This window comes from Neofelis nebulosa, chromosome 6 (assembly GCF_028018385.1).
Source record: "Neofelis nebulosa isolate mNeoNeb1 chromosome 6, mNeoNeb1.pri, whole genome shotgun sequence".
NCBI classification, from domain to species: domain Eukaryota; kingdom Metazoa; phylum Chordata; class Mammalia; order Carnivora; family Felidae; genus Neofelis; species Neofelis nebulosa.
This window is the reverse complement of record NC_080787.1, coordinates 104,603,817-104,628,593: the sequence shown is the minus strand read 5'-3', so window position 1 is coordinate 104,628,593 and position 24,777 is coordinate 104,603,817. Positions and strand designations below refer to the sequence as shown.

General features: G+C 40.6%; 2 protein-coding genes across 7 annotated transcripts in view; one reads left to right on the top strand and one right to left on the bottom strand.

Moving 5' to 3' along the window:
- TUBE1 (tubulin epsilon 1) overlaps positions 1-6,170 on the top strand; it is a 15,927-nt gene extending 9,757 nt beyond the window's left edge. For 2 of the 3 annotated variants that reach the window (XM_058735003.1, XM_058735004.1), the window contains 4 exons: positions 924-1,064; positions 3,620-3,760; positions 4,584-4,758; positions 5,290-6,170. In XM_058735003.1, the coding sequence (XP_058590986.1) occupies positions 924-1,064; positions 3,620-3,760; positions 4,584-4,758; positions 5,290-5,448 (616 nt within the window). In that variant the 3' untranslated portion in view covers positions 5,449-6,170. The remainder of the gene's footprint in view (positions 1-923; positions 1,065-3,619; positions 3,761-4,583; positions 4,759-5,289) is intronic. The other variant, XR_009263223.1, reaches the window with a different exon arrangement.
- On the bottom strand, positions 5,713-24,777 carry CCN6 (cellular communication network factor 6). 4 transcript variants are annotated; one of them, XM_058735008.1, is made up of 6 exons: positions 18,398-19,015; positions 16,859-17,156; positions 12,279-12,521; positions 8,744-8,937; positions 7,888-8,047; positions 7,231-7,430 (listed from the first exon to the last, which is right to left on the bottom strand). In XM_058735008.1, the coding sequence occupies exons 1-6, from the start codon at positions 18,446-18,448 to the stop codon at positions 7,423-7,425; spliced, it is 954 nt and encodes a 317-aa protein (XP_058590991.1). In that variant the 5' UTR covers positions 18,449-19,015; the 3' UTR covers positions 7,231-7,422. The 4 variants fall into 4 exon arrangements, with proteins under 4 accessions (XP_058590989.1, XP_058590988.1, XP_058590991.1 ...); XM_058735006.1 differs by lacking the exons at positions 7,888-8,047; positions 18,398-19,015 and adding an exon at positions 24,367-24,777 and having other exon boundaries at positions 5,713-7,430; XM_058735005.1 differs by lacking the exon at positions 7,888-8,047 and having other exon boundaries at positions 5,713-7,430; positions 18,398-18,994.

Below are 24,777 nucleotides of genomic sequence, written 5' to 3'. Positions count from 1 at the left end.
GACAGACCAGAATTGTAATTTCTACGTGTCCAAAGCAACATTTCCTCAGATACATTCTATAGAATATTAATGGGTATCAAATGAAAAAAATTGTCACAGTGACAGTTGAGAACTTGGTTAGATAAAAGTAAGCATGGTTGGTTTGTTTGTTTGGCTGTAGAATGTCTTCCATCTTTTATTATTTTTTTTTTTTAATTTTTTTTTTCAACGTTTTTTATTTTATTTTTGGGACAGAGAGACACAGAGCATGAACGGGGGAGGGGCAGAGAGAGAGGGAGACACAGAATCGGAAACAGGCTCCAGGCTCCGAGCCATCAGCCCAGAGCCTGACGCGGGGCTCGAACTCACGGACCGCGAGATCGTGACCTGGCTGAAGTCGGACGCTTAACCGACTGCGCCACCCAGGCGCCCCAATGTCTTCCATCTTTTAAACCAGCTAATGTTTACCTCTTCATTCATTAGCTGTCCAAAATTTCTTCTTGACTTCAATCTAGAAGATTGCTTTGCCCTTATTATATTCCAAATTATAGAGCACACTAAGCAGACTCTTAACGAATTTAGTAAAATTTATAGGATAATTAAATAATTATTGCCCTGTATGTGTTTAACTCCACCTAAAGTCCATTTTAAGTAAGATATTTTTGTGTATGTAACGTGCAGCATAACAGTGTGTTGGTTACACATCATATAATCCACAAATAAGAATTGCTATAGATGTTGTATGTTATATTTTAATTATCTTTATACATGATGTTCATGATACTAAATTTCACTAATACAGAAAAAAAAGAGCATATATTTCCTAACTGAAGAACAATGTACAAAAGGATTTAAAGGTGCCTGCTGAATAAATCAAGCTACATTCAAAGTATAAAATTTTTAAGTTAATTTTTTTTTCTCTTGCTTTAATGTTAATTTTTTAGCTCTGCAAGGTTTGAAGGGTCCCTTAATATGGATCTTAATGAAATCAGCATGAATTTAGTTCCTTTTCCTCAACTGCATTATCTTGTGTCAAGCCTAACACCTCTGTATACACTGGCAGATGTTAATATTCCTACCCGAAGGTAAAGTGTAGCAATTTTATTCCAGTTACTTGATAATTTGAATTGCTTTTTTAAAAAAAATTGTTTTTCAGTTTGTAATAACTCTGGGTATTTCTTTATATCATTTATAATTGATGACAACCATTTTTTCATGATTTGAATTCTTTATTTACAGGTCATTGTTTAAAAAGTCAATATTAAGGAGCACCCGGGTGGTTCAGTTGGTTACGCCTTGGGCTCTTGACTTCAGCTCAGGTTACAGTTCGTGGGTTTGAGCCCCATATCTAGCTCTGTGCTGACAATGCAGATCCTGCTTGGGATTCTCTCTCTCTCCCTCTCTGCCCCTCCCCACTCATGTTCTCTGTCTCTCTGTCTCTCTCTCTCAAGATAAACTTTAAAAAGTCAATATTAAGCTATTTGGAATTAAATCTAAATTTTTAAGCTAACTAAATGAAGATACAGTTTTTATTGAAAAGGATTTAAGGGCTTTGAAGTCTGACATAGTAAGTCTAAATGCTATTTATGTCACTAGCTACAGGACCTTGGGCATGTGACAAACTTTCTTTCCATTTTTCTCATCTGTAAGTACGAGAATCAATGCACCTATCTCTTTCCTTGTTGGCTATGTTAAATAAGAGTATCTTTTAAAGCTATCATGGTCTAGCACCATAGAACTAGGCTTTCCAATATTATTGTTTATGGTAGCTGTTACCTATCATTTCCAGAACACCTTGTTTTGTAAGTGTGTGTCATTTATAAGCATAAAACTTAAGAGGCAACAAAAAAAATTAGTTGAAAAAAACTGTTAGCATATATGGTGATAATGAGCTTGAAAAGGTCCAACTGGCATCCACAGTTGAGAGTAAAGGTCCTGTCACACTCTGTAAGAGGATAGTATGTAAATTATAAAGTAAAAACTGGATTAAAGTTTTTATAGTTTTAAGTTTTGGCAAAATAACAACTCTACACTGTGGGAATGTCACAGTGATATTGATTAACTTTTATTTAAGCTGGTAACAAATAACCGGTTGTGCCAACTAATAGATCGGACTCTTTCTGCATAGGATACTGATGACCTTAAGTTAAGCAGCTTGCATAGTGTATAGAACATGGTGATCATTCATTAAATATTCACTGTTTTTATCAGCCCAATGTATTAAAAATTAGTGTATTTAAATAAAATGTGCATCATTAATGTGGACACAATGTAAATTCATACTAAACTATTATACATTAGTGATAATCCAGACATTTTTTACATTTAATTAAGTACAGCTATAAAGGAGAAAATGTTTGATTTGGTCCTTCAACCTGAATGTTTCAAAGCCAATTAAATTTCTTTTTAATCCTGCTTTCTGGCATATTTTGATAAAAAGAACACTACTTCAACAGTTTTTATTCATATAATTTGTTACAAAGGATTATTTTTAATTAAAATGTGTTTGTGAAAATGTATAAGGGACTTTAAAGATTTTAGACTCTTAAAGAGCTTGTCACATGTTCTTTCTATCTCTGTGTTTTTTTCTGCTGTACTGTATATATTTCATAGGCTGCCATATCAGCATATGAACACATTTATCCTTGAGTAAAGTAATAAAATGTTTTAAAATTGTACTATTAAGAGTCATAGTTTTAAAATTCTTTAATTTCTTATTAATAGTTTCTAAACAAATGAGAATGGTTTTTGTTGTACCTTTTATTAATAAATGTCATTTCTGTACCTAGTCCCATTTTTATCACATGAAAATAATGAGCACATCTGAGAAGTATGTGCATGTTTCTTGAAATCCCGTATTTCTAATGTAAATAAAGATAAGTATCCCAAACTTACAAAAAGCTCCTTACTAGTTCTTATATTTTGTGTCAGAAAATAAATCACGAGTAAGTGTGCTCGTTTTCTGTATGGTGGTTCTTAACCTTTTCTGGGTTTCCTTAACTCCATAAAAATGCCCAGAAGTACATAACACACCAAAATTTTGAACACAGTAGCAAAAGATTTATGAATCCCCCATAGCACTCACCATTCCTTAAAGGACTCTTCTGTTCTTGCTGTCACATAATCAAGACAGAATGTAAGCTCTATTAGAGTAGGAAGTTTTTGTTGTTGTTCACTGCTGGGTCTCTTGCACATTAAATAGTGCCTGGCAGATAATAGGCATTCGCTAAATAACTGCTGAATGAGTAGGTAGCACAGTGCGATTTTTGCAGCACCCCCCAGACATTCTGCAGTTTCCGCATACAGAATCTTGGCTAGAGTTATCTAAGGAACCTAATCATATTTGTATTGAGGCAAGTGGGATTTGAGAATGAGACTGGGGGTATATTAAGGAAGGGCCTAGGATGCTGTGAATTGTTAGATATAACTTGTTAGCGCCTTTTTCTTCCTCTCTTTAAATGAAGGATAAAAGATGTCCTCTTTTTTCGTATTTTTCATCAAGATTGCTTTGAGAAAATGACAGCTGAAATTTAGAATGTATTTGTGTATGTATTTACCTGTAGATGATGATCCCTGCATTTTGTATGTATAAACATAGAAGAAATATTTAGTATAAACAGTGATTCTTTCATTGTTCTAGGTTGGATCAGATGTTTTCAGATGCCTTTAGTAAAGATCACCAGCTAATTCGGGCTGACCCCAAACATAGCCTCTACCTCGCCTGTGCCCTTATGGTTAGAGGAAATGTACAGGTTTCAGATCTTCGCAGAAATATTGAAAGGTTTGATTTTATATTTTCCTGATAATTTATGTGTACCACTTGTGACAATGTAGCATGGTAGTTCAGATGGCCTGTCTTCCAATTCTAGCATTTGCCACTTAACTAAAGCGTGACCTCGAGCAAACTACTTAGCCCCTCTTGGCCTTACTTTTTTCAAATGTAAAACAAGAATTGTTATTTGTGAATAGTGAATGATACAGGAGATGTTTTATTTTCTTATTTTATTTTCAATTTTTTTGAATGTTTATTTATTTTTGAGAGAACGCACGCGCACACGCAAGCAGGGGAGGGGCAGAGAGAGGGCTAGACACAGAATGCGAAGTAGGCTCCAGGCTCTGAGCTGTCAGCAGAGCCCAATGCGGGGCTCCAACTCACAAATTGCGAGATCATGACCTCAGCCAAAGTTGGACGCTTAACTGACTGAGCCACCCAGGTACTCTAAGATGTCTTATTTTCTGAAAGTGTTCAGAAAATTTAACTATTGTTGTTTTATTACCACCACCACCACTTCGCTGCTTCTAAGTTTATGTTTTACTATTTTTTGACCGTCTGTTTTTTAGGAAAACTACTCGATTGAATTACAAAGTAAAGAAAATTACAATATTTTCATTTCTTTTTCTTCCCCAGATTTTATGTCCTCCTAACTAAATGTCCCTTAGTTCACTGTCAGACTGTACCATGATACTGTTAATAGTAAAAAGTAGATAACTTTACGTTATATATTAAGCAATTAGAATGGTAATTACCATTAGTAATGTCCATTGCCATATATGGCAGATGTTTTCATTACCTTCATTCTCACCTTTGAGTTTTTGTATCTCAGATTAAAACCTTCTCTACAGTTTATCTCCTGGAATCAAGAAGGCTGGAAAACCAGCCTGTGTTCAGTACCTCCCGTGGGGCATTCCCATTCATTATTAGCTCTAGCAAATAACACATGCGTGAAGCCTACCTTCATGGAACTCAGAGAGCGATTCATGAGGCTCTACAAGAAAAAGGTAATTATCAGTACACTTTTGTAACTATGTGTTTTTATTTGGGCTATTTAAGATGTATTCTTGTGAGTTATACTGTTACAAATCAGGGGCACTCCTGACTACTGTATTCGTTGTATTCAGACTACCTAAATGAGAAATCTCCTGAGTTTATAGGATTTGAGTTCTCATTTCTCTCGTAAAATTGAATGAACTATTATTTTAATAAAGTATATCTGTGTTTCGGGGCACCTGGGTGGCCCAGTCAGTTAAGTGTCCGACTTTGGCTCAGGTCATGATCTCACAGTTCATGGGTTTGAGCCCCACATTGGGCTCAGTGCTGACAGCTCAGAGCCTGGAGCCTGCTTTGGATTCTGTGTCTCCCTCTCTGCCCCTCCCTGCTCATGCTATCTCTCTCTCTCTCTCTCTCTCTCTCTCTCTCTCTCTCTCTCTCTCTCTCAAAAATAAACATAAAAAAAAAAAAGAATATGTCTTAGGATAGTTACATTTGTATCAAGTTTCCTGAAAATGGTCAACATTATCCTTTGTTTGTAGGCTCATCTTCATCACTATCTACAAATTGAAGGGATGGAGGAAAGCTGTTTCATGGAAGCTGTGTCATCTTTATCCGCACTCATAGAGGAATATAACCAACTGGACGCCACACGAAGCATGCCTGTGGAAGATTTACCTAGACTAAGCGTAGCTGTGTAAAACAGAACCCCACAAGTACTTTTACTATTCTGAATTTCACATTTTTTGGTCACTTTATCTGTTTTCAGAACTTTTGTGATTCAGAAAGTCTAGTTTGCACTTTTCATATTAGAAAGCATTTTTGCCTTAAAAAAAAGAGTGGTTTTCCTTTCATCACAATTCGTGGGCGATACCAGTGTGTGACATTACTGAAAGTCCTAGTACCTTTGACCTCAAACATTTATCTTCAGAAAGTTCCCCTTTTCTGAAATTGAGAAAACAGAGTTCAACATTTTACTTTATTTAGAGTTTCATATTCAGGCATTCATACAATGGTAATCATGTCTTCAATAAAAATCTTACACAGATTTTCATATATTTATTTATAGTTTATTTTTACAGCCCTGGAATTTGCCCTGGAATTATTTGGTATAACTAGAGCTGTTAAATAAATTTATAATTTATTTGGTTGAATTCTCCTGATTGTTTAAAAGTGAGTACGAGGAGTAATAGAAGAACACAATATAAATATTTCTGTGTAATACCCACTAACTTTTCAGGGATAGGTTTTATTAGAGCTCTTAGGGAGGTTTTGTTTCTTGTTTGGGTAACCACTTGTTTGCACTGAAAAGAATTTTTACATTTATTTTAACATGTATTTGTATTAAATTATCTTTAAATATAATGCTTTTTATTAAACCAGTTGATTTTATAATAATAAATGTCCATGTTTTTAAACAGTATTATTATTGGTTTTGCTTGTCACCATTTATATAAGCAAACAGAATGTTACTTAGCCTGATACCTTCTTCCGAACTTTGCAGAAATGGCTGTAATAGTCTAGTGAAAGTGTTCTCGTTACTATAATCTCCAGCTCTAGGTTTTAACATTAATTTATCTTTAAATAAAATAACTTACATTTTAAGTCCATAGATAGATTTGTCATTTAAGGAAGTAATTTTTAGGGACAATTTATTTTCAAGCCAGAATAATCCATTGTGTGCTTTTCTTTAGTGTCATATTCTTAAGTTTCTTTCCTTTTCAAAGTAAGGATACTGCTTTTGATCTTCATCTTGGAAATTTAATTTTTTACATTATTTGGTATATAAACTTTGAGATTACAGTTGTCTACAGTTGTCCACAATGGCCAACGAAGTTCTACTTTCTCCTTCCAAAAGAAACCTTAATAAACTCATATTCAGGATAGGGCAATGGAAGCTATAAATATATTTACAGTTTAATCTTATTCCTTTTTAAGAATTAACCTAGAATCTTGCTCACCATGTAATGATTATCATCTGATGGGATCCTAGGCTACATTGTCAAAGTACACAAAGTTTTAAAAGCTAGTTTTAAGAGTTTTAAACTCTTTACACATCTTCAACAAAGTATTCCAGATTAATTTATAGAATGAAATGTTTTCTTATAAATTGTATAATTTTCCATTATGTATGGAATATGTAGATGGAACCAAGTATCTGTGTATTTCATAATTATACATTTTAAAGAGTTCACTTTTAAGGTTTTTAAGTTTTACATAAATCTTTTTAACAAGCCTTTTTAAAAGCTTCTATTGCCTTAAATACAGTCATTTGAGAATAAGTAGGCATTCTTACTGTTTTAAATCAATAAGGTAGATTTGCCACCCTTTAAAACCATTCTAATTTTATGATGTAATGACATGATTACCTAAACTTAACTTTTCCCATATAAAGTTGGTTTTATAGGATCTTGAGCTCAGAAAATATATCTCCTGGATCTCTGCAGTTTCTTTGACATACACAAGATGTAATCCACAGCATCTTCCATTTAAATGACCCTTCATTTGGGCAATCAAATTGAATGGTAATCATTTTAGACTTGTTAGGGACACAGCATCTCTTATCCAAGCATACTCCACAGAAAGTGGGTTTGTAACTCTGAGTGCTTGAGCATCCAGAAAAGATGAATTTTTCAGCTTTGAGAAGTTGGAAAGTGGGTTGGCACGTTTTTCCTTTAGGGATCTGAAAAGGTACATACCATTAAGAAGTCATTAGAAAAGTGATACTATATACAGAACATTTTTATAGCACAAACACACAGGTATAATTATTTCCAGGGCATTAATATTTCTTAGTGAATCAGCACTCTCTTTTCTACCTTTGAATTCCACCCCCCACCCCCCCACCCAGAGGTCTGTCCTCCCTGTTCTTGCTCCATCATAGGACCCACTCCCTGTTTTTGTTGCTCTCCACCCTTCATTTCCACAATTTCCACAATGAAAATTTGTCTTATTTAATATCAAGGGCCACGTCTTATTAGATGTTTATTTACCTAAGGCTTAGCAAATTCCCTAACAAAACTCAGTTTTGAGTGGATGAATAAATATCTTAATCCCTTTAAAACTGAGTTGTCAACTTCTTAATATGGTAGGGAATAACTTGGGGATGAGAAAGGTTTTGTAGCATTTCCAAAACTTACTCTTGAGACAGTCATCTTGCCTTGTTCTAGAAGTAGGACCAGCTCTAGTTATACCAAACAATTCCGGGGTAAATATTTTATCATAGTCCTTTGGCAAGTTTACTATCGAATAAGCACAGAGCATTTTGGAAATGGTGGTTTCTCCCTCCAAGTTGGTGATCTATAACCGAGATCAGAACTCTGATGTTCATAATGTCAGTTCCTATAATTATGATACAGCAACCAAAATCTTTTACCCACTGCTTTGATTCCACTACATAAAATTAACATATTTTTTAAAAGTTAGACTCTGAAAAGGATTTGCTTTTTAAAAGCATGCATAGTGGGGGTACCACAACAAATCAGGCTGATCAAGACCCACACTGTTGGGGCGCCTGGGTGGCGCAGTCGGTTAAGCGTCCGACTTCAGCCAGGTCACGATCTCGCGGTCCGTGAGTTCGAGCCCCGCATCAGGCTCTGGGCTGATGGCTCTGGGCTGATGGCTCGGAGCCTGGAGCCTGTTTCCGATTCTGTGTCTCCCTCTCTCTCTGCCCCTGCCCCGTTCATGCTTTGTCTCTCTCTGTCCCAAAAATAAATTAACAAAAAAAAAAAAAAAAAAAAAAAACCCACACTGTTAAGCTACTAGAGTACCTAGAATCAGCAGGCTAACACTACCTCCCTGCTTGGTAAGATTTCCCCCCATGAAATGCAATTAGATTAATACTTGCTTTCCTCCCAAATAGTTTGACTTTAAGAGTTACAATGAGGTGATTTTCTTTTTACAAGAATCACATACTGTCTATCCCTCTATAAAACGTACTTTTCAGGAGTCTCTTAATATTGAATTACAATGAAACTAAATCTGATTAAATTTTACCTTTATTCTCTTCAATATGTTACTGTCACAGGGTTGAATATAACACAGTCTTTTCTCTTTTCTCATTTCACAGTTGCTATTTTCATTGGTCACCCTATCAGATATTCCCATGCCACAGGTTCTGGAGCAAGGGGTCCACTTTGTTGCTTGCACAAGACATTTTCTTTTCCAAATAAGTGGGAGATTCCTATAAGCTAAAATAAAGGGGGAAAAGTACATGTGTATACATAATTATGTACTCACACAGATAGACAACTTTTAATAATTATTTTTAAGCTAATAGTAAATAGATCAGAACTTTTCCTTTTATGCAGTGTAACTCAGAATAAAATAAACTTGCAGTCTAATTCGTCATGCTCTCTCTCTCCTACTTTCAAATTACCTTTTTTTTTTTTTTTTTTAATGTTTGTTTATTTTCGATAGAGAAAGAGAATGTGAGCCGGGAGGGTCAGAGAGAGAGGGAGAAACAGAATCCGAAGCAGGCTCCAGGTTCTGAGCTGTTAGCACAGAGCCCGATGCGGGGCTTGAACTCACAAACTGTGAGATCATGACCTGAGCTGAAGTTGGACGCCCAACCGACTGAGTCACCCAGGTGTCCCCAAATTACCTTTAAGCCAAATGAAGAATAAAGATAATTTACCTTTGAAAATCTGAGTAAATGTATCCATTTGCTTCTGCTTACTAGCTCATTCTCTTAGTACTAAACTACTTGCCTCTTGCTAGATCTTATTTTCAAAAATGAAATAGACATTAGTAGGATTAAGAAATTCAAGGTATTAGTCAGAATGATGTCTTAATGTTAACTTTCATGGCATGCTAAAATCTAAAATACAAAAGTTATGTTTGAGAATAAACTATTAAGGCCAGTTATTTTTCCTCTACTTGTTTTAATCTGGTCTTTTAGAAAATTCTCTACATTACATTGAACTAATCAAAATAACCATATACTAAGTCATAGTGAGTGTGTAATCTATTCTGTTCATTCAGCTTAATTGCTACATTCCCTGTGGTATCAGGCCCATGGTATTCTTTCCATTGGCCAGCCATTTCAAATCACTTATAGAAAGAAATGGCAAAGGAAAAGATAGATCTATGGGCGGGTGGGTAATTTGCTGGACAGATGGAGCCCCTCCACTGATTGATGCTTAGCAGAAGGGAGGGGAAGCGGGGGTGAATAATGAGAACGTAATGAGTGCGTAATAATTCCTCCATCTTATAAATCCACTGGGAGCTTCTTGTTCTGCTCATGAATGAGTCAGGCCATTGGTTCATTTTAAACACTACATTTTAGTTGTCTCAAAGCATTTCCTTAAGGTTAATATGCATCCTAAAACGGATACTTGGAATAAGGTTGTGATTTGAGTCTGCAGTTGAATATAGCAAAATTCTGGCTATGTTACTTCAAAATGGAAATTTAAAACTCTGAAAAGATGCCCCCCCTCCCCACAACTACCTTCTTGATAGGAAATATCAGTCACTTTGAAGTGTGTGCCGTCTTCGAATAAATGATACTTTACTGCTTTCCGTGTTATTAACGGTAGGATGTTGTAATTGCACAAGGAACTGAGGGAGAGGAAGCAGAAACATGAAGATACCTGGAAGGTAGACAACAGTTTAGAGACCTCAATGCAGGAAGCAGATTAAAAGCCTGGCACGCATCTGCAATAAATAAAGGTAGGTTAGATTATCACATTACCAATAACCCCCTTAAAAAGTTAAGCCAAGAGCGGCAGTTCAGGAAGTTAACATTAAGAAGCAAGAAGACTAGAAGAGCTTTTAAAGTAAGAGTTTAGTATTTGGTGAGCAGTGAGAAAAGCATGGGGGCATTATGTCACTGCATATGCTTCATCGTGAGCGAGCAAAAGCTAGAATCCAACCGTAGGCCATCTGGAGTAAAGTATGCCCAAATACACCTTAACGTGTATATTGGTCACTGTTTGCTTTTAAAACCCAAACTTCTCTTTGGGCCCCTAACCACAGTTTCACAGGTAAGCAGAGGAGAGACGTTAGACTGAACATACACTAACATATCTAGACCTGTGGTCTCAATTACCAGAGAGCACAGTGGCAGAATGTCTCACTTTTTGTAGCAAAGCACGAGCCACTGAGACTGACCATGTAAGACCCCCTCCAGCCAGGTTCCAATGATCCTCTGCAACTACTCTCCTTCCGCAAATGAGACCGACTGAACTTGATCCAAAAGGATGCTCTAGTGGAAACTTGCTGCCCTAGGGCATTTTCTCACCGGCGAGGTTCATGCGTGAGGCCCAAGAACTTAGATGGAGCCCCTCAGATCCAGTTCAGAAAATCAGCTGTTCCCGGACATTTTGCAAAAAAGAACAGCTTGGCTTATAATTTTAGAGGTTTTAGAGCATTAGTGGCGTCGTGCTGTTAGCTAAATAACCAAGTATGGCAAATGCAAATTCACTACAACCTGTTCAATTATTTTCAAATTAATTGGCATGATGGAAGTCTCTGAGAATGTTCCTTTCATAGTTAGTTTTTTTAAATATCTAAAATTCATTGCTTGATTATAGTTGCTTTTGTTAAATATCCACATAATGTAACTGAATTTAGAAGTTTTTAGCATATATAAATATTCCTCCTGTATTTCCATGGCACCTTTCATTTACTAAGCTCCAGATTTCAATAAAAAGGCATTCTTGATTTCTGGGTAAAAACACAGAGCTGTGAATAATAACCAGGCATGAATACTGACCCTTTTGAGTCCTTCCTCATCTGTGCTTCATTTGTGGGTGTTTTTGAAACTCCTGTCCCCAAAATGCCCTGGCATTTAAACAAGATGTTAACTTAAAGCAGACCAGTATACAGTATTTATGAATATACGGACACTAACTGTAAATGGCCAAGTGCTCACGATGAGTGAGAAAAAGTCTCATTATGGGTTTCTGACTACATACATAGCTGGGGACCCTACTTTAAAATACCTGTATGTGTGTTTATTTAGAGAGAGGTTGGTAACTGTAAAGCTGCATTTTCAGACCGAATGAAAGAATAATCGTATGTCAGCAGTTTCCTATGTTTAGAAACAATATTTATAAATTCAAAACATATTCTCAAATGTTTTTAATAAGCAGGCTTCCATTTCTGCTTTTGTCATACACAGGAGTTGCCTTTGAAAATTTTTGGAACTGGATGGGTCACACGTCTTGCCCATAATATAACAATACAAGTAAAAGTTTCTCTCAGGGTGCATGTGAACAATATTTAGTCAGTTTTCCTTAGAAGAGGTTGAGTGGAATGAGCCAGAGGCATAGAAGAGTTTTTCTGACCTGAGCAGAGCTTTTAAAAACTGGAATATTTTACTGGAAAAATCTAAAACATTATAAAGTTTCCTTTAAGGATACTTAGAAAACTACCTATCTGAGGCAGAGACTGAGTAAGATAGCACACCCAACCTAACTCTCAGACTGACCACTAAGCCATAAGTACTTACTGAGTACCTGTGGTACATAAAAGAAACATGAAAGATCACAGGAAGCCATACATGAGAACTACATATGCCTTTAAGCACCTGGCATTGTTTTGTAGCTTGTTGAAAGCTGTTGTTGGAATGGTCCCAGGCCACAGTTTGATTGATCAGACTTCTTTCTACCTTTAGCCCCAGAGCAGTGACCGTCAGCCGGCTTTGGTATGAACAGAGGTGTGCATCCAATGGCCCCACTCACACAGAGACAGCTGAACAGGGGATTGGGTTGAAAGACTTGGCCGTTATGATAATGTACCCTGTTGAACTCACATCCCACAGCTATAAGATCTGAAAAGAGAGAAGAGCAGAATCACCAAAGAAGCCATAACTGATAATCCAGACCTCCCATTATGAATCACAGGGGTAATAGCTATCTCCTTTATGAAGTAGTGTCCTCAGCTTCTTAGGCCCCATCTGGGACTTTCTCAGAACATGTGTAAAAGGTGGAAATGAGACATTTTCATTATATTGTAGGAGATCTGCTCCAGTCAGTCACTTTCAGAATCAAGACCAAGTACAGGCCCTATCCAGGATCAGTAGGAGTATCGCACTGAGACACTGATTGTAACTCTGAGAGATGGATTGGTGGCTGGTAAGACTGAAGTTTCCCAGATGTCCAACAATAGGCAAGGATGTGTTTGTAGGAAATGAGGATACGTGAATGGCTGAAGAAATCATAATTTGTTTAACTACAGTACTGCACAGTAACTAATTTTGTTGTTAAGAGAATTGGAGGAAACTTTCACTCTTCTGAGAGGTATTCTTGACCTGGATCAACGGTTCTCAAAAGTGTGACCCCAGGGCGCCTGGGTGGCGCAGTCGGTTAAGCGTCCGACTTCAGCCAGGTCACGATCTCGCGGTCCGCGAGTTCGAGCCCCGCGTCGGGCTCTGGGCTGATGGCTCGGAGCCTGGAGCCTGCTTCCGATTCTGTGTCTCCCTCTCTCTCTGCCCCTCCCCCGTTCATGCTCTGTCTCTCTCTGTCCCAAAAATAAATTTAAAACGTTGAAAAAAAAAATTAAAAAAAAGAAAAAAAAGTGTGACCCCTCGCGCCTCTTGGCGGTACCTGAGGCCCTTTCAGAGAATCCGCAAGGTCAAAACGCTTTCAGAACACTGAGATGTGCCTGAATTTTTTCACCGTGTTGGTATTTGCACTGAGGGTGTAAGAGCAATGGTGGCTGAAACTGCTGCTGGAGCCTTAGCGTGAATCAAACCTTACGGGCTAGTACTGTGTTTTTCCCTGCCGATGCGCTTGTACATAAATGTGCTTTCGAAAAAAAAAAAAAAAAAAATCTAGTTTTACTCAATAATGTCCTAATAACAGTAGAAATTACCAATTTTACTAAATCTTAATCACCAAATATATTTCATTTTAATATCCTGTGTGACAAAGTAGGAAGTGTTAGAGCATTTCTGTAGATATTGTATTGTCTTGAGAAGCACCTGCTCTGTTGTTTGAGTTTGGGGCTGAACGAAACCATTTTTTTAGTGAGGATTTCACCTAAAGAGATGACTGACAGATAAACCATGATTACTCAGGTATTTGGCAGACATTTTCTTGAAAATCAACGGTGAGCATGTCACTTCAAGGAAAACACTTTTCTGGCCAATGACAGAATTCAGGCTTTCAAGGAAAAATTAGAACTTTGGAAAATCTATATCCACCACCAAGATCTCTATAGCTACCCAATATGCAGACTTTTATGATTAGATTGGTATTGGTTAATGTGATTTTTTTTTTAATCTTGTATAAAGTGTATCAATATTTGGAACATCTACATCACCTTTTCCCAAACTAGTATTTTCCAAATAACCAATGCCTGGTATTACAAAATTATACACGAGTAAAAGACCCATTCCAACTAGGTTTTGGATAGACTAATGCATTTTGATGTCACAGACTCTGCCAAGTTCATTGATAGGGTTTCAGATTCCATGATACAGCTAATTTTCAAGAAAGTACCACTTCTAGGGGCGCCTGGGCGGCTCAGTCAGTTGAGCAACCGACTTCGGTTCAGGTCATGGTCTCACGGTTTGTGGGTTCGAGCCCCGCGTCGGGCTCTGTGCTGACAGCTCAGAGCCTGGAGCCTGCTTCGGATTCTGTGTCTCCCTCTCTCTCTCTCTCTCTGCCCCTCCCCTGCTCATGCTCTGTCTCTCTCTGTCTCAGAAATAAATAAACATTAAAAAAATTTTTTTTTAATAAAAAAAAAAGTACCACTTCTCAAGTTTTAATATCAAAAAGAATATTCACAATTATCTGAAAATCCTGTTAAAGTAGTCCTGTCTTTTCCAATGACCTACCTATGTAGGACTGGATTTCCTTCATATATTTCAACAAAAATAACATATAGCAATAGATTGAAAACAGAAGCAGATGGGGAAATCTAGCTATCTTCTGTTCAGCTGGACATTAGAGAGGTACACAAATATAAAACAGCTCCATTCTTCTCACTAATTTTTTCTTTGTTTTAGAAAATGAAATATTTTCATAAATATATTATTCCTATCAAGTTGCAATGGGGTTTCTATTTTTAAATGGATCAGTAATATTTTTAAGTTTCTAATCCATCTAAATACCAATAGAGATAACTCACATAAACGAAAGCTCTTTGGATATTCATTCATTTCTGAGACTAAAGGGGTCCTCAGAGCAAAGTTTAAAAATCATTGTTCTGTATCATGGATCGGCAAATGTCCTGTAAATATCTTAGCATTTATAGACCATTGGTTTTTGTCACAACTACTGGGCTCTGCTATCATAAAGCAGCCACAGATTATGGAACTGAATAGTGTGGCTGTGTTCCAATAAAATGTTACTTACAAAAACAGGCTCTGGGCCAGATTTGGCCCCTAGGCCATAGTTTGTGACCCATTTGAGGTCATCTCCACCCCCACCGTCATGGCTATGCTCTGTGAAAATACTCATCACATTCTATGTGAAATCACTTGTGGAAAGCTCTGTCTGACACAGTAAGGTTTGACTCTGTGAGGGCAGGGCCTCTATCTTTTCTTGTTTTCTTTGGGCACAGTGCCTGGCTCATTAGTGGCGGTTCGCTAAGTGCTTTTTAAGGTAATGAAATAATTTGCCCAGCAACATTTGGGAGAAAGGAGGATCCTGATGCCAGAGTCTGATAGGTCTGTTGACCTGTCGAATTTCCACAAATAATAGCTAACATGTCTAAGAGTCTACTGCCTGCCAGATATTCTGCTAGGTGCTTTGGGTTTTGTGTCATTATTTCATGTGTTCCTCCTAGCACTTCTGTAGGAGGAAGTATATATGACGTAACTGAGGCACAGAGAGGTTAAGCAACGTGACCTCAAGGTCGCTCAGCATATAAAGTCCAGAATTTGAACCCAGTGCCTGTATTCTTTTTTTTTTTTTTAATTTTTTTTTTCAACGTTTTTTATTTATTTTTGGGACAGAGCATGAACGGGGGAGGGGCAGAGAGAGAGGGAGACACAGAATCGGAAACAGGCTCCAGGCTCCGAGCCATCAGCACAGAGCCTGACGCGGGGCTCGAACCCACGGACCGCGAGATCGTGACCTGGCTGAAGTCGGACGCTTAACCGACTGCGCCACCCAGGCGCCCCATCAGTGCCTGTATTCTTAACCAATATAGTTTAGTGCTGACAGGGGCATCAGGCCATCAAACTTGAATGGCTCTACACACTCAGTCATACTCCAAAGATGTACTCTTATTCCAGGCTCGCAACAAAACCCGATAGTAATTTGCCTGCCCACACAGTCTTTTCTGTAGACTGACTAAAATGTGAAGCTAACATGGGTATCTCTCTTCCCTTAGAAATCTTAGTTGTTTTTTTTTTTAAATTTTTTAATGCTTATTCATTTTCGAGAGACAGAGCATGAGTGGGAGAAGGGCAGAGAGAAAGAGAAACACAGAATCCAAAGCAGGCTCCATGTTCTGAGCTGTCAGCACAGAGACTGATGTGGGACTCGGACCCACGGACCATGAGATCATGACCTGAGCTGAAGTCGGATGCTTAACCAACTGAGCCCCCCAGGTGCCCTAGAAATCTTAGTTTTTAATCCTAGCTAAATCAGGATCCTGAGTTATTGTCAAGGTGTAGGTTTAGATGGTCTCCATCAGTCTCCAGAGTTAAAATCCATAAATCTGAGGGTCAGGTTGTGATTTGGGGTCCCCCTACCTTCCTTTTTACAAATCTGCTTCCATTTAAAAGTACAGTAACTTGATGATCATTTGGAAAGGCTAAGATTAAAGCAGGATATACATCCTTACATTTTAAGCAAGATTATTTTTAAGTTGCGGAAAAGGGTGAATTCAGACTGAGCTTTTGACCACCGTGACAAAAGCTGTCATTTCGTGGCACTTTAAGAAGTCAGGCTCTATTTACCTAATTTCTCCTATTTTTATCACTAAAGGCAATTACCTGAGAATCACTACATGATCACGTCAGTGCAATTAACAAGAACAGGTTTCTGAACACATGGTGTCCAATATGACAAAGCCAGTCTCACCGGTGTGTGAAAACCAAACCCACCTCAAACTTAGCCAAACTAAGCTGATTATTCCAATCAACAATTACAGGGAGGGGGGAATGCTGTCTGGGCTCAACCTCTTCCAGCAGGTCCCGAAGAAGACACTTACACGCACACACTCCGGTCTCGTACCTAGGCCCGTCTGCCGAGTAGTCACAGTACAGTCCTTTGTGCGGGTCGCAGAGGTCGGCCTCGTTGCACATGTCCCCTGCTTGTCTGGCACAGACTTTACAGCATCCGCAGCCGTCCCTCAGCAGGCTCACTCCAGGAGGGCAGCTGGGCTTCTGGCGAGGGCATTGACAGGGCCAGTGACAGAACTGTTTACGCTGGTGCACCTCCGACGCTTCTCCAGGCCTCCCTTCAGGCGGCGTGTCTGACGGCCGGCCGCCCTGCTCCCCGCAGCAGAACTTCATTGGATGACACAGGTGCCGTTAGAAAGCATGCCTCAAACTCATTTCAGAGATTTCTAGAAACCGAAGACTTCCCCTGAATTGGGAGATTACAGCGGGGAGCGTCGCAATATCCATCGGGAACTGTCACCATCCCTCTTTCCATAAACCTTTCTTCACTCGGCTACCCACACATCACTCGTTCTTCTTCCTCCTCCCTCCTCGCTGCTCCTTCTCACTCTCGAAGTCTCTAATTGGAGCCCCCTGCGGTGAACACCTCTGAAGGCTCCTCCCTCTCTCTATCGCCTGTCTCCCACCAGCCCTGTCTTCGGAACTCAGATGCGAACTGCTGGGTCTCCACTTGGATATCTGACAGGCACAGCGAGCTCAGTGTGACGAGAACAAACTCCCAATTTCCCTTCCAAGATACCCTTCCGTGCACATCCCTGCTGAACACAGGCCAATTTCGCTTTTCCAGAATACCTTGGGGTCGGGTCATTCTTGACTCTTCTCTCCCATTTTCTATCCAATCCTACCAGTAAATCCTGTTGGTTATGCCTTTAAAATGTACCCAACTCTAATCAGAAATGATTAGATAGCACCCCCCCCCCCCCCCATCACCAAGCTACCATTATTTCTCACTTTAGATGATTGTAATGGTCTCCTAAAGGATCTCCTTGCTTCCCCCTTCGGCTTCTAGATTCTTCACTCAGCACAATGGTTAAAATGAAATAAGCTACAGTGCCTATAGCTAACAGTTACTGCATTATACATATACTTAAAATTTGCTAAGAGAGTAGATCCTATGTTAAATGTTCTTACCGCACACACACACAAACAATAATAGAAGGGACAGGAGAAATCTCTGGGAGGTGATGGATATGTTTAGGGCTTTGGTAGTGGTTTTGGTTTAATGAGTATATACTTATCCTGGAGCTCATCAAATGGTATACATTAAATATGTGTATCTTTTTACAATCATACTTTAATTCATGTCACTCCTTGCTTATAAGAGGTGGCTTCCTCACGGCTTCACATTTCGGTGTAAAAGCCAAATGACCCTCGAAGGCCCTGCAACCTCAGGTCCACCTGGCCTCCCCATTCTTTGAATACTCCACGCATGTTCCTCCCACAGGTATCTTCGTGGCTCACTCTTTCAGTTGCTTAGGTCCATGCTCAAATTTATCAGTGAGGCCCTTCTTGTCCACCCTTTGTAAAACAGACCCTGCCCCAGCCTTTTAGCCCACAGACCTTCTTACCACCTGTCTTATTCCTGTATATTCTACTCGTTTATCTTCTGAGTCACGCATCAAGAATGTGAGCTTCTTGAAAGGGCAAGCTTTTTTGCAGTCTTATTCCCTGTAATACAGTGTATGGAATGAAAGAACATGGTACCTCCTCTGTGCCAAGCGCCTTACCTAATATCATTTAGCCTTCACTAGAAGAGTATGGAGCAGTTGTTAGCCACATGTGGTAGGCATAATAAGTGTTCCTTCAAAGATGCCTGGGTTCTAATCCCCAGAACCTGTTAATATACTACCTTACACAGCAAAGGGGATTTTGCAGATGCAGGTAAAGGTTTTGAGATGAGAGTATCCTGGATTACACAGGTGGGCCCAGTGTAACCACAAGTATCCTTCAATGGGAAAGAGGCAGGAATGTCAGAGAAGATGGGATGGAAGCAGAGGCAGGCGTGATGTCACAGCTGAAAGGCGGTCATGAGCCACGAGTGCAGGAGCCTTTAAAAGCTGCAGAAAGCGGGGGCGCCCGGGTGGCTCAGTCGGTGGAGCATCCGACATTCAGTTCAGGTCATGATCTCACGGCTCGTGAGCTCAAGCCTTTGCGACGGGCTCTGTGCTGACAGCTCAGAGCCTGGAGCTTGCTTCAGACCCTCTGTCTTCCTCTTTCTGCCCCTCTCCCGCCCGTTTGCTCTTTCTCTCTCTCTCAAAAATAAATAAAAACATTAAAAAGGAAAACTGCAGAAAGCAGGGGCACCTGGGTGGCTCAGTTGGTTAAGTGTCTGACTTCAGCTCAGGTCATGACCTCAAAAGCTCGTGGATTTGAGCCCTGTAAGGGACTCGGTACTGATGGCTCGGGGCCTGCTTGGGATTCTGTCTCTGTCTCCTGCCCTCTCTCCCTTTCTCTCTCTCAAAATAAGTAATTATTTTTTAAAAAGTAATTATTTAAAAAGTAATTTATTTAAATTATTTACTTAAATTATTTAAAAAGTAGTAAGTAAACTTTTTTAAAAAGCTGCCAAAGGCAAAGAACAAACTCTCTCCTAGACCCTCCAGAAGGAAGAGCCCTGCCGACACTTGATTTTAGCCCTCTAATACCCATTTTCACACTACAGATGTCCACAAGTGTAAAATAATAAATTTGTGTTGTTTAAAGCCGCTAAATCGGTGGTAACGGGTTACAGGAGCAGGAGGAAACCATACACCCCATTTTATAAATGAGGCCACTGAAGCTCCGATTGTTTAACCTGTCCTAAGTCCTACATCAAGCAGTAGAAGAGGGATTTAAACTAGACAGGCAGATTTCAGAGCCCGAGCTCTCAACCCTTACCTTCGCTCCTTCCCTCATCCGAGTCCCGCCACAAGCCAGCTTTGATACTAAACAAACCCCCTAATCTTCATCTGTCTCTCCTCTCCAGCCAAGGCCTCTCCCCCTAAGCTTACAACTCATTAATTTCCCCTGGGTATATCCACTTTGATGTCCCACGAGGATCTCCCTTTCTCCTTCCCCACAACAGACTGCTCCTCACCCAGTAGTTCCCTTTTTAGTGAATGGTGGGGGCAACCACTGAGCTCCCCAAGCCACGAAGCTGAAAATGGACCTCACCTGCTCCTCTCCTTCATCCCTCACACCTGAAAGTGACTGACTTGGGAAAGTCCAAGCTCCTAAGCACAGCATTCAGGGCCCTCCTCAATCTCCCGCATTCCTAGCATCCATTAGGTTCTGGCAAGTTCAAGTGTTGGCCGTTCCCTGAATAGCTGATGCTGTTCCATCCGGCTCTAACCTTCTTCACTGGCCCTCACTCTTCACCCAGTTCTGTTTAGCTATGGCCTTTTCCAGAAAACTTCTTACGATCTCTCCCCACCCCCCACCCCCCTCTTTTACATGCCCTTGTATTGAAACCATTTGTGTAAGTGCCTGTCTTTTCCACACGCTTAAAGCTACCCATCCTCAGGGACTTGTGGTTCATTTGTGGTGTAATTAATATTGGAACCTAGCACAGTGCCTGGCAAGTAATTTCTATAATTAACCCTCAATTTATTTGATAGCCTGAAGGCACCTGCACTGACCCAGAAATCTAAACCTCTTTCCAAGCCAAAACATCCTACATTTAAGAGTATGAGTTTGAAATTCCACCCTTACAACCTCAGCCCTTTTGCTTCCCACTGGTAACACGAATTCCCCAGAGCAACCCTCTCAGCTACAATTCAAGCTGAAGAGACCACGTGAGGATAGATTTTGAGGATAAGCTGTGCTGGGATTCTGGAGGAGGTGGTGGTGGGGACTGGAAATACAAAAGTGGAGAAGGGAGTAGAAACAGTGTCTTCTTCTCAATTTTGCCTTGGTTCGGCCATGGTTGCCGGGGCCTTCCTGCCAGATTCACTGGCCTCCCAGCTGGGCTCATGTTCATGGAATCTCTCTGTTTTCCTCTTGCCCCCTCTCTAAGGTGTTTGACTTTTTTTTTTTTTCTTTGTACTTAATTTATTTTGGAGAGAGAGAGCATGAGGGCAGTCAGTGTAGAGCCAGATGTGGAGCTCGATCCCACGAACTGGGAGATCGTGACCTGAGTCGAAATCGAAAGTTGGAAGGATGCTTAACCAACTGAACCACCCAGGTGCCCCCTGTTTGGCTCTTAATCCTCTCCTCTCCTCTGGCTTTCATGACGCCAGACCCTCCCAGGTCTACCCCTACCTCTCAATATACTTTCTCACTCTCCTCTGCAGACTCCTATTACCCCAAATCTGACTTAGACTTAGACTAATTGGTGTTCTGTGACCTTACTGTCTTTTCTCACTCTACACAGTCTCTTGGCAATCTCCTCTACCCCCTTGCCTTCCATTTCCACCCTGTGCAAGCTTCGAAACTAAATTTCCATCCAGGAGTTCTCCACCAAGCTCTACAGCCATACAGCTGACTACCTACGAGACAGTGCCACTAGAATGTCCCATGGGAAAAATTCATTCCCCAAACTCATCGTCCCTGCCCTCCCCCCACCCCCTTCTGGATAGCTTCTCCAACGTTTGGAGTCAGGATGCCGGGAATCCTCCTGGTCGTCGTCTCCCACACTTTCCATAGCCGTTCAGTGCCTAATGCAAATTGTCCTCCTATTCCTACAAGTAGCCACTCTACCCCCTTGGCTACTGAGTACTATTGCAATAACTTCCTAACTGGTCTTCCTCCCTCAATAATGACTCCTCAAATGAATCTGCCATATTTCTGCTGGAGGGATCTGTTTAGAAAACCTGTCTGGGGGCACCTGGGTGGCTCAGTCGGTTAAGCAGCCGACGTCGGCTCAGGTCATGATCTCGTGGTCAGTGAGTTCGAGCCCCGCGTCGGGCTCTGTGTTGACAACTCAGAGCCTGGAGCTTGTTTCAGATTCTGTGTCTCCCTCTCTCTCTCTGACCCTCCCCCGTTCATGCTCTGTCTCTGTCTCAAAAATAAATAAACGTTAAAAAAAAAATTAAAAAAAAAAAAGAAAACCTGTCTGATTCTACTACCCCTCCTTGTACAGGGCACCAGTGGTTCCCTACTGCTACAGCATAGAGTGCAAAATTCTGAGCATGCTATCTGAAGCCTGTGCGGGGTTCATGTCTTCCTCTCCAGCCTTCGCTTTCAATGCACTCTCCTCCTCCACCTTACTGCTTACGAGCCTCACCAGGTCCCTTTCCTCCTCCATGCTTTTCCTCATGTTGCTTCCTTTCAAGGAAATGCCTACTCTCCACACTGCCCACCTGGGGACACCTGTTTCTCTTTCCCGTCTTGAAGCATTTCTATACAATCTCTGAGGCCACAAGGTAACTGTTGAAAACCAAGGATAAAGAGAAAATCTTGAAAGTGTACCCGGAAAAGAGAAGCATTACATTACATACAAGAGAATAACAACAAGAGAGAGATCTGACTTCCCATCAAAAGGAGACCAAGATACTCTTCAGTAGGTGCCTTGGATAAATTGTGATCCAGACAATGGATTATTCAGTACTAAAAAGAAATGAGCTATCAACCCATGAAAAGACACCCATATTATTAAGTGAAAGAAGACAATCTGAAAAGTCTACTTACTGTATGATTCCAACTATAGGATATTCTGGAAAAGGGCAAAACTACGGAGACCCTAAAAAGATCACTAGCTGCCAGGGATTGGGGGACGGGGTGGAGCACAGGATTTTTAAGGCAGCAAAAATACTCCATGATCCTGTGATGCCGGATACATGTCATCGTACATTTGTCCAAACTCCTGGGATGGGCACTACCAAACGTGAACCCCAAGGTAAACTATGGGCTTTAGGTAATACTGATCTATCAATGTAGGTTCATCAGTTGTAACAAAGGTACCATTCTAGTGGAGGATGTTAATAAGCGGGGAGGCCGTGCAAGTGGTAGACAGGAAATCTCTTTACCTTCCTCTCAAATTTGCTGTGACCTTAAAGCTTCTCTGGGGAAAAAAAATAAATAAGCCTTTAAAAAAAAAAAAAAAAGAAGAAGGTGGGGGGAGGTGGAGAATAAGACCCAATGATGAAAGGAAAAACAAAAAGAAACAACTGTCCACCTGGTATTCTATCTTCAGTGAAACCATCTTTCAAGACTCGGTGCGACAGACAAGAAATGGAACAGAACTCTTTTGGGACACCAAAATAGGCTCTTCTGTTGCACCAGAAACAAAGGGTTTTTACACCAGCGCTGAGATTTGGTACAGCTCTGTGATCTCAGGTGACTATCATTTACTTGATCTTTAAGCCTCAATCCTCCTCTGTAAAATGGGATTAATAATAATAATAATCCACGTCGTAAGGTTATTTTGAGGATTAAGATAATGACTAAAGTACCTAGCACGGTGCTCAGCACGTAGCAGACATTCAACAAGGAGTAGGTATTATTCCTCAAAAGTTCATAATGACAAAATTAAGCAAAATAATACTTTCTTGTTGCCGTGTCTTAACCTCTTTGTGTTTGTTTTTGTTTTTTATCTTGGACACCTCTCTGTCGGAATATGTGCTGTTCAATCCACAACAACAACAATGGGCCTTTTCTCAAGAAGGGTGGAGCGGGAGACAGCTCCGTCTCCCCTCCCCTGGAGAAATGTGCCCCTCCATATAGCAGTGGAGACAAACCACACCAGTGGCATTCTTGTTAGGATTCTTCTACAGTCTGAAATCTCTCCATATCCTATATAACAAATTTCAATCTCCTGCTTCCTAAAACACAATTGAGCGCCCTACTCGGCTACTAACTCCCAGACACGTCCATGTTTCCCCAACCACTGGAAGGTTTCGAAAGCTCTGTCCTCTGTGCAAGCAGTAACCTCCATGTAAATAAATCCACATACACAAGTCACCCTGTTTTCATCTTCTTATTAAAAAATCCCAAGGCAACGACTTGCTCCTCTCAAATTAAATTTCCCTTTGGTCTGTTGCTTGAAACTATTCCCAAGTCTTCACGGACCACTTCCTTTTCACAAAAAGGGAAAAACGCATGAGTTGAGAAGAGACAAAGTAACAGAACGTTTTAAAAATATAAATGTTTAGCCCAAGTGCTCCTTTCAAACAAGGACAGGCTTAGCTGAAGGAAGTCGTCAGAATCATTTTTTCCAGTGGCTCTCTGCACCTTTCGCACACAGCCACGGAAAGTTGAGCCCCAGCCTGGAGCCCAGATGAAGGGGCTCCTTCACCCCAGCGGCCACCACCGGACCACGCGGTGTGTGTCGTACCCCCCCCCCCCAAAAATATACTATTCAAGTCTGGGAGCTGTTCAAACATATCGAAAGTGGATTCGGTGCCATTACCTGAAAGGAAGAAATGTTTTCCACTTCTTTCCTGAAGCTTCTAAACTAAACACAGCTTTTATTTGGAGAGGAAAATGGCTCCCCGTTTGGCATGAAGTATTCCCACAAGATATTTACCCCCCCCCCCGCCCCCATCTTCTTCCTTTTTAATTTCTGACCTGGAGAAATCTGAAACTCCTGAGGGGAAGCGGTGAGGAGGGGGGAGCTTACCTGTGCCAGAGCAGCGCCCAGGAGTGTGGTAAGCAGGAGCCCCCGCATGTTCCCCAGGAACCAGCAGCAGGGAGATAGGAGGCGGCTGGGGCCCCACACAAAGCTGCCCTCTGTCTCCTCAGCGGGACACCAACCTCGTGCTCACACTCTCAGCTGGGCTTTAGCTCTCACGGAGCTGCTTTAATACCCTGTTTTCTTTCGCAGACTCTCCTCCTATTTACCTTCGAGAGGGAGGGTGGGCGTGGAGTGTCAGGAGGGTGTGAGCGCTCTCCTCCGGGACTAAGAAGGGTAGGTCAGGTGGTAACTTTTCTTTGAGTAGCTGTTCCACCAGTTCCCAGAGATCAGAGTCTCCCCTTGGGCTAAATGGTACAGCTGGACACATTCACCTTCGTCACTCTCAGCCTCTCCATC

Bases quoted from the DNA above. Each gene is read 5' to 3' on its own strand.
- CCN6 (XM_058735005.1), bottom strand. From the start codon at position 18,448: ATGCGTGACTCAGAAGATAAACGAGTAGAATATACAGGAATAAGACAG. The intron at 8,938-12,278 runs GTGCTTAAAGGC...CCTTTATTTTAG, and splicing joins AAGCTACAAAACAATGCCAG to CTTATAGGAATCTCCCACTT. The intron at 7,431-8,743 runs GTAAAATTTAAT...GTACCTTTTCAG, and splicing joins ACATATTGAAGAGAATAAAG to ATCCCTAAAGGAAAAACGTG.